General features: G+C 53.7%; 2 protein-coding genes across 4 annotated transcripts in view; both read left to right on the top strand.

Moving 5' to 3' along the window:
* Positions 1-6,770, top strand: part of SYPL2 (synaptophysin like 2) — an 11,360-nt gene extending 4,590 nt beyond the window's left edge. Inside the window, exons 3-6 of the mRNA XM_040626943.1 lie at positions 2,499-2,623; positions 3,705-3,906; positions 4,820-5,011; positions 6,370-6,770. Of these exons, the coding sequence (XP_040482877.1) occupies positions 2,499-2,623; positions 3,705-3,906; positions 4,820-5,011; positions 6,370-6,522 (672 nt within the window). The 3' untranslated portion in view covers positions 6,523-6,770. The remainder of the gene's footprint in view (positions 1-2,498; positions 2,624-3,704; positions 3,907-4,819; positions 5,012-6,369) is intronic.
* Positions 6,771-10,782: 4,012 nt separating this feature from the next.
* ATXN7L2 (ataxin 7 like 2) overlaps positions 10,783-14,305 on the top strand; it is an 8,833-nt gene continuing 5,310 nt past the window's right edge. For all 3 annotated transcript variants that reach the window (XM_040626942.1, XM_040626941.1, XM_040626940.1), the window contains exons 1-4: positions 10,783-10,958; positions 12,866-12,931; positions 13,306-13,410; positions 13,819-14,029. In XM_040626942.1, the coding sequence (XP_040482876.1) occupies positions 10,832-10,958; positions 12,866-12,931; positions 13,306-13,410; positions 13,819-14,029 (509 nt within the window). In that variant the 5' untranslated portion in view covers positions 10,783-10,831. The remainder of the gene's footprint in view (positions 10,959-12,865; positions 12,932-13,305; positions 13,411-13,818; positions 14,030-14,305) is intronic.

The raw sequence follows: 14,305 nt of genomic DNA, 5'->3' as shown, positions 1-14,305 counted from the left end.
GGAAGAGAAGGGGATACAACTCTACTAATGCTATTCGTGGTATATTTCACTCTTTGGGGGATCATAGAACAGGGTTCAGGATTTTCAAAATTTCAACGTTATCATCTAGACATAGCAGAATTGTGGATGATTACAGTAAAGTTCTATCGTCTGCATTGTCCCATGTGGTACCTGCTAGTCACATGTGGCTATTGAAATGTGGCAGTTGAAATGTGGCTAGTGTGACTGAGCAACTGAATTTTTAGTTTAATTTAATTTTAATGAATTTGACTGTAAATAGCCACACTTGGCTAGTGGCTACCATGGCTACCATGGCGGATAGTACAGCTCTCGAGTACGAGTTCCACGAAGACAGAGCTTTTTCTCTTCTGTTCACTACTCAATGATAGTGCTTAGAACAGTGCCTGGTACACAGTCGATGCTCGGGAAGTGTCATCTTTCTGCAGATGTGCCTGTCAAGGAAACGCTGGTGAAGAGAAGGCTCCAGACTGACCCTTCGTTGCCCCAAGTTAGGAATACCTATTTTCTTAGGGGACCTGTATAGAGCTAACTGCCAACAGGTAAAAATATATCCAACGGTGTTGCCCTTCCTAGAATGTGACACCCTAATTGTGTGTCCATTTCCGAGGGCCAGAAGCTAAGGGGAATAAAGAAACCCGGAAGAGGCTCACAGAGCTGACAAAAATTTGAGAATTCCTGTGAGGAAGAACTAGAGAAACGCCATTGCTATGCCAGTGAGGAGGCTTGGAGTCGATAAAGGGCAATGATGCAGAGGCTTTGGGCAACTTCTCTTAAGCTCTGTCAACATGAGCAAACAGGGCTCTCCTTCAGCCTCTATAAATTAGGCCAGATGACAAGGTTATTCAGACATTGGAGAAAGTCATGCTCTCTCCTTTCCTGCATGTTTTTTTTACAAATGGAGACAGTTCTTATTTGTCTGAACAAAACCTCCTGGAAACAGAGAGGTGCTCATTATGACCCTTAGAGAGGGGTCAATGGCTCCAGCATGGAGAAGATCTGCCAGGCCCGGCGATGCAAGGCGGGGCAGTGATGCCGGGCACTACCCAGGTGCAGAGCACAGCTGCTGGCCAGCCCAGCCAAGAGCACACTGGGAGCATTACCCTCATCCAGTGAGAGCAAGGGCTCTCGATCGCCTGCCCCAAACCTGTGCTTGTGCAGATGAGAACACCGAGACTCAGCGAGTGGAGCGTTTTATGAGAGTTCGCCCATCTAATGAGTGACGGGACCAGGGCTAGAACCCCGCTTTCCAAACTCCTAACTCAGGTCTCTTTTCATTCCATAACATTTATGTGCATTAGCAAAATCACATGCACACAACTCTATTCTAAACTCTGGCTGCGAGCCTGGGACGTAGATGAGCTGTCTTCTAGGTGCTTAATGTCCAAGACACCAAGACACGGAGAAACACACAGAAAACGATCATTAACAGAATAAGGTCTGTGCTTACTAAGAAAGATTCCATCATGTACAAGCCTGTACGAGGTAAGTGCGCAGGAAATGGGGCCTGAACGGAGGATGTGGGAAATCAGAGATTCCAGCTTCTCGCCTCCTTTTCTAACCAGTGTGTTTCCCCAAAAAGAAATTCGAAAACCATAGGCCAAGGAAATTTCATCTCACTCAAGACAGGAGATTTAGTAAAACGTGATGAAAGGTGGAGAGGAAAACAATTCAAGCGATCTGAAATGCCTCTGGTTCTTAGCACGGCGATGGCAGCTTCAACAGATTACAAAGGGAAACACCACTTGGGGAAAGCGTGGAGGCTGGTAAGGCGAGTGGAAGGCACTTTTCTCTGGGCTGGAGCCAGGACTGTCAGCAGAGACGCAGCCAGCACTGTCGCTGCAAGGAAAAGGACCTTTGGGGGAAGAGGAGTTAGGCTGGCAGAGCCTGGCACAGCTCCCCGCCTGGCCCCTCTGAAGGCTTGGCGGAAGTCGTCCCGTCTAGCGGTACCGCCAGTGAGGCAGGAAAGGTAGCGACAAGGTAACAAGCTGCAACGATAGCCCCAAAGGAGAAATGGGAAGGAATTCCAACACATGCCTGATCCCAGTTGCCGCAGAGGAATCTATTTCTAGGATGCCTCTCCCTTGGGGAGGAAATTCAGGTCCAGCGTTAGGCTAGACGTTTCCAAAAGCCTAAACTGCTTTGTATTGGTCATCGTTTCCATTGCCACATCCAATGGGGAGCTGTGGAAACTATCTCTTTCCTCTCCCTGTGTCTCCCTCCCAGACACCACTCCGAGTCAACCTCATTCATTTGGCTATTTGGTCCGGCACTCAGGTGCAGTGAACACGGCATCCTGGGGCCGGGAAGCCAATGGAAGCCATGAGTCCCTGCCCAGGTGGGACTTGATGAAAGGAACTCCTCCCCCACCCTCATGACCGCACCTGCTGAGAGTCAGAAGGTAGTTCTGAGGAGATATACCTTGGCCAGCTGAGGCCTTCCAACTCTCAGACTCTCAAAGGGGCTTCCCTCTCCCTCAGCTCTTTGCTATTTTCGCCTTCGGGTCCTGCGGCTCCTACAGCGGGGAGACAGGGGCAACAGTTCGCTGCAACAACGAAGCCAAGGATGTGAGCTCCATCATTGTTTTGTTCGGCTATCCCTTCAGGTGAGCGGGAACCGATTCCGACCCCACACAGCCTCTCTTGCTGGCTTGGCAGGACCTGCTTGGTCTCTTCCTCCTCCAGAAACCTAAAGACCTTTTGTTGAGTGCCACTCTAGGTTCAAATAGAACTACAAGGCTTGGGTCCTTCCTGCCCTTTAGGAATGTCAGACGCGCTAACCATAGAAAAATATGAGGGAAACTCAGATAGATCATTGTTATAATAATGTTCCAGTCCACAGATAACCCAGAGCAGGTAACATAGTTCCTACCGAAAGAATCCATGCAGTTTGGGATGGAGGCTAGTCAGGTCTCTCTGACTTTCAGCAACCTTCTCCCTCCCTTGAAGGTTAGGGAGCTCGTTAGATCCTAAAGAGTTGATGCGGGCTGCTCCCCTTGTACACTAGACTACAAGGAGAGACACCTTGACCAGGAGGTAGAAAAGAATACTCTTTCCTGGCTATTTGGGAGCTTAGGGAGGGGTGTCCCAACTGCTCAGAAGAGAACTGGGGACAGGACTCGCCTTTTCAGAAATTTTTAGTACCAACAGCCAAGTTAGGTTAACTATCTCTTGTATGTAACAGGGTTTTTATTTTCCCCCCGTCCTTACTTTGTCCCATATAGGGTCATGGGGGAGGGGTACTAAATAAGGCCTGAGAATGGGCAAGTCCAACCTTACCCTGGCCACTGTGGGCCTGTGCTCTCCCAGGGGCAAAATGAAGCCGATCTCCCTGGTGGTTTGGCTACCAGAAATCGATGCACTATATATATTGTGGTTATGACCTAAAGGGCCCTGGAGATACTTGGAAATACACGGTCACCATATCTGGGCAAGGGAGATGAGGGTGGGTAGCAGCTGAATGGGAGGTAGAGTTGGACCCGATTTCTGGGGATGTTCCTATCTGGACTGCAAGGTTGCCTCCAGAAACATTCCTCTCGTCACACCCCCTTTCTTGGATCTGTTAAGAGTCCCGGGGTAAGAAGTAGTGCAGGACTACTCCCAGGGCGGGGACAGTCCCCTGCCTCCCCAGGGAGAGGACTGCCCTGAGCTCAGGATGGCACCCCGCCCTGTCCCCGCCCCCTGCAGGTTGAACCGGGTCCAGTATGAGATGCCCCTCTGCGATGATGACTCCACCTCCAAGACCATGCACCTGATGGGGGATTTCTCTGCTCCCGCCGAGTTCTTTGTGACCCTGGGCATCTTCTCCTTCTTCTACACCATGGCTGCTCTGGTCGTCTACCTGCGCTTCCACAGCCTCTACGCAGAGAACAAACGCTTCCCGCTGGTGGTGAGTGGGCATCGGCCAGAAGGGATGGGGTGGAGAAACTGAGACGTGCGTTCTGGGACTGATGTCGCATTGAGGGGGGAGGACACCCCGAGGTGGAACCTCCTGAGTCTCCCTGCCAGCTCTCTGCTGTCCATCCCCTTCAGGCTCTGTGGCTCCCACAGCTCCGAGGACTCTGCCTCTGCCAACCCCCCATCACATGCTGTGCTCGCAGAAGGCATAATAGCATCAAGAAGTGGGCTCTGGAGTCAGACTGCCTGGATTCGGATTCCAGGACAGTCCTTTACTAGCTGTGTGCTCTTGGACAAGTCACTTATCTTCTCCAAACCTCAGTTTCCTCAATATAAAATGGGGGATAAAAGAATACCTATCTCATAGTGTTTGGGGAAGTTGAGTGAAAATGCATGTAAAATATCTGGTATATAGTTAGCTTCAATAAGTGTTAGCTATCATTAATATTCTTCCCCCTCTACTGTCTCGTTACCCCAGGAATGCAAGGTGGAAGGGGTGCCTTAGAGGACCCCATTTGTCTCCTGCGGTCTGCTCTCACTCTGCCACCAGTGGTAGCTGAGCAGTGGTGATCAAAGGAAAGGCTTGAAGGCCAGAGTGGGGAGTTTAGGCCACCTAGGTTTGGGGGTGACAGTGACCAGCAGGTGCCTTGATACATTGTTGCCTGACCTCAGTTCTGAGGGCCTGGGCAGGGGTCGCCCTGGGTGGCAGCACTCCTTTGATGGCAGTGAACAGATTCCTTAAAATGACTTGGGCTCCCTGAGGCTCCAGGTGTTGGGTAGGACAGCAAGAGGCAGCTTTCCTGGGACCTCAGGATCCCAGTGCATTATGGCCAGAGGAAGAGAAGTAGGCAATCGGGGGAGGGGGGCCTTTCTGAGTGTATTTCCTGTCCCTCTGTTCCTCCCAGGACTTCTGTGTGACTGTCTCCTTCACCTTCTTCTGGCTGGTAGCTGCAGCCGCCTGGGGCAAGGGCTTGACGGACATCAAGGGGGCCACACGGCCATCCAGCCTGACTGCAGCCATGTCTGTGTGCCACGGAGAGGAAGCAGTGTGCAGTGCTGGGGCCACGCCCTCTATGGGTCTGGCCAACATCTCTGTGGTGAGACCCGAGGCCACTGAAGGGGTCTGGGGGAGGCAGTGCTATCCCAGATACCCAGGCCTGTCCCAGCTAGCAGGTTCTGAGAGGAACAGAGAGGGCATCTCTCCAGCTGGTCTCCCCTGGAGCTAGAGCGGGTGACCCCTGCACCTAAGGGTGGCTGCTGGCCCCTGGAAGATGCTGAGAAGACATTTTGGTTTGGGGGGGGAAGGAACCCAAGAACCACTTAGCCTCCTGTTCTTTCCTCCTTCTGTACTCTGCCTTCCCATTTTCCTTCTCCCCACATCCAGGCATGCTCTCGGTGACTGCCTCCCACTCCTCCTGCCTCTTAACAATGTGTGTGTGTGTGTGCGCATGCAAGCATATGAAGGGGAGCACAGGCTGTGGCTGGGCTCAAGACTGGGAGCAGATCCAGAGTGAGAGAGAAGGGGCTCATTGTCCCTCAGGCCTCTGGACAGGAAAGGGGCTTTGGGCAGGGGTGGGTCCAGCTGGTACGCATAGGTTTGGCCATCCCGGTTGTTAGAATGTGAAAGTCTTTCCATGTCAGTTGGCACAGAGCTGAAGCTTCGGGCTTTTCAAATGGCCCCTGTCACCTTAGCCCTGCCCTGAAAATGGCCTGGAACTCCCCAAAGGCCAGCAACTGAGGGAATTAATCACTGGCACACCAGGGAGCCTTCTAGAGACCTTGCTGGAACCCTGCTCATAGGTTTTAGCCCCCAACATTTTATTGTAAAATTTTTCACACATACGGTAAAGTGGAAAGAATTTTACAATGAACACCCACACACTTGTCGCCTAAACTGTACCATTAACATTTTCCTAGACATGCTTTATCACGTGTCTATCTGCCCCCTTCATCCATCAAACCATCTTATTTTTAATGCATTTTGAAGTTAATTGCAGATATCAGTACACCCCCCCCCCAATACTTCCTGCTGAGGGGTTTTTAAGTATTTTTGAATAAATATTTGAATATATCCCTGCCTGGGTCCAGCCCCAGGAAAGAAGCACCTTGGACAGCTCTGGTCACATCCACCCTTGAAAAAGGCGCTCAGAACAGTGCTGTGGAAAGTGCCACTAGAGCCCCTGCTCCTTGCTGTGTTTGCATGATGCTTCACTCCAGGGGCCAGATTCTCCTAGCGACCAACCTACAACTCAGGTGCATGCTGTGGGCAGTTAGAGACTTTCGCCAGAGAACCCCTAGTGGGTATTGGCATTGAACCCTGACTCTACATCCAGTTCTCTGTATTTTAGTCTTGCCAGCCCTCTGCCTCTTCCGCCACGCACCACGGGGACTCCCCCTCCCTGTTCCCACAATGCCCTCCTTACCATTCTCACAAACTTCCCTGATGTCTTTGCAGCTCTTCGGCTTTATCAACTTCTTCCTGTGGGCCGGGAACTGTTGGTTTGTGTTCAAGGAGACCCCATGGCACGGGCAGGGCCAGGACCAGGACCAGGGCCAGGGCCCTAGCCAGGAGAGCGCAGCTGAGCAGGGAGCAGTGGAGAAGCAGTAAGCAGCCCCGACCTGGCTACTCCCGAACAGGACAGCACCTCTTCAACCACCTCCAGCTTCCAGGACCTCCCTCTTCTTCCTTCTCCAACTCCCCTCCCCCATCATTCTGGGCTTTGAGCTTTGAGTCGCTGATGGATGGGTGGGCATCAGCTGTCAGAAACCCGGGCAGCCCTCCCAGTGGCTTCGTATCCCTCCTCTGGCCAGAGCCTCGGATGGCAGTAGCTCAGTGCTTCTTGTCTATTGCCTGGACCCCAGCATCTTACTTGGGGTCTTACTCGTACCCTTACAGCCTCTGAGAATGAGCCTCTACTGCAGGGGGCAGGAGACCAGAGTCCTGAGACTCGCTCTGAGCAGCCACTTCTATCAACCTATCGGCTTCAATAAAAGTGGGGGGAGGGGAAATTGGCTGGCAGCCTTCTTCCTGGTCCTTTGCATGAAGGGCCCACCAGTGGTTCCATGACCCCTCTTCAATGGCTGTCATCTAAGCCTTGTGTCTGTCCCGATCTCCAGTCAGCCCAAGCTCTCCCACTTCTTCCTCTGGCCTCTGCTCAGCCACACAGCCCACCCTGTGGGAACCCAGGAGGCCAACTAGCCTAGAAAACAGCTCTGTAGAGGGTCCTGATGAGGCCTGGACTCAGTGGGGAGCAGATATATTGCAACTGGGTTGCAACTTCAAGACATGGAAGCCAGGAAACTTGCTGGGAAAGCATTTCTTCTGTCCCCTCAGTCCTCCCACCTCTCCAGGCTGGGGCGCTTTCTACCAACGCTACACATGTGCTTGCCCTCGAAACTCCTGACCTTCCTTCCCGTCCTCCTTCTCGGGCTTAGTCTCACGTATGAGACACAAGATGAGGGGTCTAGGAGCATCTCCAATTCAGCCCTCCCTGCCTCCAACCTCTCCGTCCATCTCCCTTCCCCAGCCTCTCGGGTCTGAGGCATTCAAGATCTTTTTCCATGTTTGTCCAGGCCTCCCTTTCATTCCTGTGGGTCCAGATAGGGACTTTGGAAGGGCCCAGAGGACCATCACGAGGCTAAGTTGCCCCAGAGCCCCAGGACATGGATGGATGGGCCCGTTTCTTCCTCATCTCCCCCCATCCCACAACTCCTCCCCTGGCCTCTGTTTCATACATCCCTGTCTCACCTTTACAAAAGGACATGCCCTCTCGGTTTGCCCTCAGTTCCTCCCCTGCTTCCCCATTTCTCCCAGGCTCTCTCCCTCCCCACCCGAACCTCAGTCCAGGGCAGGCCAATGCTATTGGTGCTTCTTCACTTCGGGACCCAGTTCCATATTTGTCTTTGATATGTCTCCTCTTCCTGACACCTCCTTCAGTCCCTCTCTGGACCCCAGGGCCCAAGAGTCAGTGCTGACTGGGAAAGGGTCACCCACCTCCTACCCAGCTCGAAGCACTTCTGCCCTGGCCATAGGGCTGCTCAGAGAAGGATGAAGAAGGAAGAATCCAGCCATTTTCCAATCCAGTGCCAATTAGCCCACTTATCATCCCAAAGGTGAATGTGCCCTGTGCCAATTTCTCCTCAGGACCGAGACAACCCCTCCAACCTTCTCACCTTCCTAAACGCCATCCATAGTCATGTGCATATTACCGGGGTATCCAGAAGACAGGATCTCGGACTTTGGGCCAATCATTTCTTCTTTGGGTCAGAGTTTCCCCACTTGACAGGGGGAGTATGAGATTTTTATCCTCAAATGCTCCAGAACCCTTCAGTGAAAGAATTAGGTTTTTTATTTTGTTTTTAGATTTTGGGGAAGGGATTTGAGGAGGGAAGAGAGGAGATGGGGATGAGAGTGTTTCTAAGTCTGAACCTCTCTCTGTCCTGAGCTGTCCCCATGGTTACTCAAGGAAAAGGGGGAATGGTTTTGCCTACAGCTCCAGAGACACAGAGAACAAAGGGGTGACCATTTTCCTTTAAGCTGGCCCCTGTGAGGGTCTGTGAGCAGCTTTTACTGGAACTTTGTTTGGATTCTGTGTATGTATTTATAATTTATTTGAAATGTGATGGATAAAGTGTTCTCATTTGGGGGCTGAAGTTAGCAACTGGCCCTTGAGCTAGGGAAAGGGTGGGGGGTGAGTATACACTCCTGCCAAGGACTCCTAGCCCAGAACTCTATCTAGAGCAGAGAAGGCTCTTTCCCCTCCTCAAGAGGCTGGCTTGTTCTCATCCAGAAGGGCCTTGATTTTGGCTATGGCCTTGCTTTCCATGACCACCCTAAGAGGAAAGGCTAGTTCACCTAACTTCCTCCAGGGGGCTGGGCTAGGCCAAGTGCTGAGGGCTGAGCTGTCCTCATGGGACTCATGTCCCCTCCAATCAGGGCTGGCACCACTGCTTTTCTTAGTGCGGCCTAGGGTGGGAGACTGTGTCTGGTTTCTCCAGATTGCAGGAGGCCAACAGGCAGGGCACTTGCCCTCTGCCCTACTAAACTCTGACCCTGCCAAGGTGCCCACCAAGGACCTTTTTGGAATTTTGAGTTCCCTCTGCTATCATGATCATAGGTCTCTTACTTCTGGGATTGAAGATCGGGGTGGGGGGGAGAATGTTGCATGTTGTTTTCTGGTGCTTGTTATTACACATTTGAATAAACAGTGCTTCAAAGCATTTGCCATGAAGTTGCTAAGACTAGAGCCCTTCCAGGGATTTTTTCCCTCTTCTTCCCATTGCTTTAAGTTCTTGCATTTCCACCCAAATGTCATTCCACTCCTCTCCACTCTGCACCCCAAGCACTAGAGTCTGCATTTCCTCTGTTGGTGGCACCAATTGGGCCAAAGTAACTGAGACTGGTTAGCAAATTTGAGCAAACTCAAAAGGCAAGAGATAGTGATTTTCACAGTGCTCTTTCCACTTGCTCTCCTCAGCTTCCTGTCAGCAGGTGAGGGCCATATGCCTTGCCCTTTTAACTATTAGGTTCTTTCTGAACAAACTTGTTCCTCTATCCCTCTTCTGACAAGCGACCCCTACATTCCCTACAAAAACACACTTGGACCTGATGTTACATTCAATTTCAACAAGTTTCTGGACCCCCCCAGGGATCATCTGTGGTTCTCAGGTTAAGAATCTCTGCCCTCAGAGATGATCTTCGCAGTACTTAAGCCTTCCCTGGGTGAAAATGAGAAGAAAGCCTGAGGTCTTGAAGTCACAGACCTTGACTTATTTACCTCCAATTTGGTTTCCTTTAGCTGAAGGAATGCATATGGGGTGAGCTATGAGGGTTGAAGAGGGAAAAGAGAACTAGTCTCTCTTTCCTGATATGATGGGGTGGCAGGCTTTTGTCTCTTGATTGTGGGAAGAAATGTTATGCTGAGAAGAAGAAAGAGGATGATTAAGGTATTTTCCAGGCCTTAGCAAGGAAAATGACAGATCTGATGAGAAATCTCCTTGTGCTGAAGCTCTGGTAGCAGCCCTTCCAGCAGAGAAAATATTCATTAGAAAAAGAAGCCAAAGTGATGGATGGAGTCAGGGTCCAGCCAGGGTTTGGGAAGAGGCGGTACAGGGTATCGATCGCAGTTCTCAGGAGGAGAGAAGGATCAGCAGAGATGCTGCAAACACCAGCAGCCTCGGGGCCACCCCAGTTCCGGGGCTGGCTCTGGCTCGGAGATAGCCTTCTGTCATCCTGACAGGTGATCTTGATCAGCTCATCTAGGTCCTCCTAAACCCAGACAACGCCACTCCAGCCCTCTACCCTGCATCAGGGCACCGCGGGTTTCCCACAGAAGAGGCACAACACGGGAGCCGAGGACCCTCCCCCACACCAACCCTTGTGTCCTTCAGCACATCCTACAGACTCCCTCCCCTTGCCCTTCTGATTCACAGCGCCCACCTCCCTGCACCTACCCTATTCGATCTACGGGGGAGCGAAGTCGCTTCTTGACCGCCAGCCCGGGAAGGGGCGCCAGCCAGCTGGCGAAGGCACGGCTTAGAGGGGCGTCTTGGGCAGAGAGAGGTTTGGGGCTGGGGTGTGTATGCAGTCACTTTGAGAGAGCGGGCTGGTAGCACAAAGAATGTGTGTACAAGGGTTAGGAGAGGAGGTCCTGGGGCTTTGGTCTCTTTGCCCCCCGCAATTGTGCATTTTGGAGGGGCTCTTGCTGCAAGCTCCGTAAGCAACAGCACCCGCTCCAAGACTACACTTCCCAGAAGGCTATGCGAGAGGGAGAGCGAGGGGAAGACAACCTGTGCTGCGCTTGCGCAAAGAGTGAGCTGGAAAGGTGGGAGGGAGAGGGGAGGCGTGCCCGCGGCGGGGCTAGGGGGAGGGGGCCGCGCGGCGGTGGCGCCGGGGCGGGCGCGCGTCCGCGGCGGTGATGGCGGTGCGTGAACGCGCGGCGGCAGCAATGGCCGCTCTGGAGCGGCGGGTGCCGAGTCTCGATGACTTCGCGGGACAGAGCTGGAGCTCGTGGGTGGAACGGGCCGACCTGCCCGCGGCCGACGGTGAGTGAAGCTCCCCTAGAGTCCGGGGACCCCATCACTGTCTCCCCTCCCCCTCTCCGGGCCCCCGCCAGCAGAGGGGAGCCGCCGACGGGAGCCGCCGTCCGGCTCCCCGGCCCCCCAAACAAAGGACCCGCCGGGTCCTAGTGCCCGCCTGCTCCGTCACCTTCGCGCCTCCGGGTCCTAGCGCCGGCCCACCGCCCGCAGCCCACCCTGCCCACCTCTGCCTCTGCCGGTGCCCAGTACCTGCCCCCACATCTGTTTGCCTTTATCTTTCTCTTCGCCTGCTGTCCTCTAGCTTCCGCCCCTCCTGCACCTGCCTAGGGCTTTCCCCGTCCGCAACAGTCCTCTCCACGTGTTTCCCACGCACCCCACTTCTGTGCCCCCCTTCTAACCCCCCTTGTTCCTTCGCCTTCTGCCCCACACCTCCTGCTCCTTTTCGGCGTTTGCCTGCGGGTTGCAGTGCCACTGGACCCCTGCCCCCTCCGTATTAGTTCGTCGGTCCATCCATCTATCCATCCTCCCTTCCTCCCTCCTTTCGTCCATCCATCCCTCTGTGCCTCCAACCCTCAGTCCTTTCCCGGGCCTCTTGCCCTGCCTCTTGGCTCTCTCCCCTGACCCCCACCTTCTCTAGGCCCCTTTGGTAAGCGGGCTGACAGCCCCTTCTGCTGATCTTTGTCTCCTGGGCCCCAGGGGGCACCTGGCCTCGTGGCCTTTGGGGTGACAGCAGGCATCACAGCCCTGAAGAAGTTTGCAAGTGAGAAGAGGTGGAGGAGGAGACCGCATGGAGCGGTCTCTAATGACACTTGTTCTCCTCTGAGACATCCGAGTCCCAGCTCAGTTCTGCCCATCAGTGCATTTTAACGGACTTAGGAGTGGGAGCTGCCCCTTGTCTCTTCCATGCCTAACCCACCACCCCTCATAGCTGGAGATTATGTAAGACTGTCAGTGATCTTCACATCCTAGAAAGGGGCAAATCTGTTAGTAGGCGTTAGAAGCACATCTAAGTGGAAGCCCAGGCCACCCCAGGACTGCCCCATGCTGGGTGGGCAAGGATGGGGCCATTGTCAGGGTCTGGGTGCTTTGAGAACCGGAAATGGAATCAGACGGGTTTGGTGACTCAGAATTGATTTTTTTTCCAAGGGACAGGGAGGGGGCATAGAGGAGGGAGGGGAGAGGAGTAAGGTAGGGGGATGGGGGAAAGAGCTGCTTTGCACAGCTAAGATGTTTTTGTCATCAACCCAGAAATTGAGGTATGAGGGCAACCCTTGGCCAAAGCCCTCCTAAAGAGGGGAGGGGCTTGCATAGCTGACCAAAGGGACTTTGAAGATGCCAAAGGACCCCCGAGACGGCAGTTTCTCTGCCCTGTGACCATCCTGTCAAGGCAGGACCTGAGAAGCTGGGTGTAACTTTGTCAGTACTATGGTAACCCAGGTGGAAGAAAATCGCATCTATGGGGATGGGGACCTGGGAGATATCTGTTTGGTGTGACACAGAGTAACAGGAAGGACCCATCTGAGAAATCTGAAGAAGGGACTTGGAGATTTATAGCAAAATATGTTAAGGATTATTTCCCATTTAAATGGGGAAGCGGGCCCAGAAAAGAGATCATATTTATTCACAATCACCCAGCCACTCAGCGGTGGAACCCCAAATTGCTCCTTGGCGTGAGGGGTCCTAAGAAAGGTGGCAGGATCCTTCCTAAGCGGGTCAGCTCATGCCAGGGGTAGCAGCTGAAGGAAGAATGGGCACATGAGAGTGACCCACTGAAAGGCTCTCCAAGTGGTCCTGAGCACCAGGAGCTTGTTAGGGAGGGTTGACTTCCTACGGCTCGGCTGCCAGCGCTGGTTGGGTAGGAGATGGGGCTTTTGCGGCGGGGGTGGTCCTTCTGAGCTGTGTTTCTCCTGCAGGGGCTGAGCTGGAGGAGAGTAACAAAAACACGAAGAAGTTGGATGCCATGACCCTCATTAAAGAAGGTGGGAGTTGACACACATTAGGGCTGGGGCCTAGGGCAGACAGGACCACCTTCCTCTCTTCCAACATATCCCAGGAGGTAGCTGCTAGAAGCAGCAGGTCTGGGGATCCTCACTTTGCTAGGTCTGAGTCAGCCCATTCCCCTGCCTCCTGTGACCTGTTGTGGGAGATCCTAACCATAGGTGATTGGGCTCACTCACCTGACGGCCCACGTTCTTAGGTTGAGCTCTAGAATCTGAGAGCATGTAGCATAAAGCCTGTCATGTCAGCTGGGGAGGGGGAAGTGGCTTCTGAGTTGGGGGGGGAGGTGCTCTCTGATCTGACAGGGCAACCCTGGGATCCCCAGCCCCAGTGATAAGGGCTTCTGTCATTGCAGACATGTCCATCTTCGGGCACTGCCCTGCCCATGACGACTTCTATTTGGTTGTGTGTAGCCACTGCAGCCAAGTGGTGAAGCCTCAAGCTTTCCAGAAGCACTGCGGTGAGGGGAGCCCTAGGGAGGAGAGAGAGGGGACAGGGGAAGGTGAAACGTGGAACTCTGAGGACAGGGTCAGTTGGGAGGTCATGTGGGTCATGGAGTGGGGAGGCCTTGGGGATCAGAAGGTCCTGGGGGTGGCTTCAGAGGATTGTGGCGGGTCCAGGTGATTGTTTGAGCAAAATTCTAGCATCTGGTGGAATTAGGGGAAGAGCTAAAAGGTTCAGGAAGCTGAGTCCTAGAATTGTGAGCCTTGAAGGCTCAGATTCAAGTGGGAAGATGGCAAATTTAAAATCTCAGGCTTGGGAAATCCCAGGTTTTGGTATTGGGAGTCTGTGAGCAGGGCTAGGAGGTTGGGGAAGGAGCCAGTTGATACCACTCACCTCGATTACTCTCTCCACCTCCTGGTGACAGAAAGAAGACACGGGCCCCTCAGCAAGCTTTACGCCCGGGCCCCACCCCCACCTCCAGCCCCTGCCAGCTCTCAGAAATGCCATGTAGTGAATGGGCAGGGCCCAGCTTGTAGGGCCCCAGGTTCCACCAAAACCTCCTCCAGGGAGAAGGGCCAGGGGTCCCGGAGCCGTGGCCACCCACCTCCTGAGAAGACGCAGAAGGACAACCTCTGGTAAGGAGAGGCTGGAGACTCCCTGAGACCAGCCTTGACCCTGACCCTAGCCCAGGGAGGGGTTAACATAAAGGGAGACAGCTGGGGGGCAATGGGCACTGCTCACAGCAGGAGGCAGCCACTCTCTGCAGTTCCCTTCCATGTGTTCCAAGGAATATGGGGTCCCCTTTCCCCATGGTCTGCACCCCTGCTGGAGCCCACCCAAGTTCCAGGGCTGGGAAGGACATGGCTCTGGGCTAGAGTCCAGGGCCCGGGCCGAGCCGCCCCTCCCCCCCC

Source organism: Ursus maritimus, unplaced genomic scaffold (genome assembly GCF_017311325.1).
Source record: "Ursus maritimus isolate PB19 unplaced genomic scaffold, ASM1731132v1 scaffold_12, whole genome shotgun sequence".
Taxonomy (NCBI): Eukaryota; Metazoa; Chordata; class Mammalia; order Carnivora; family Ursidae; genus Ursus; species Ursus maritimus.
The sequence above is the reverse complement of the archived record's forward strand: the minus strand, read 5'-3'. Positions and strand labels throughout refer to the sequence as shown.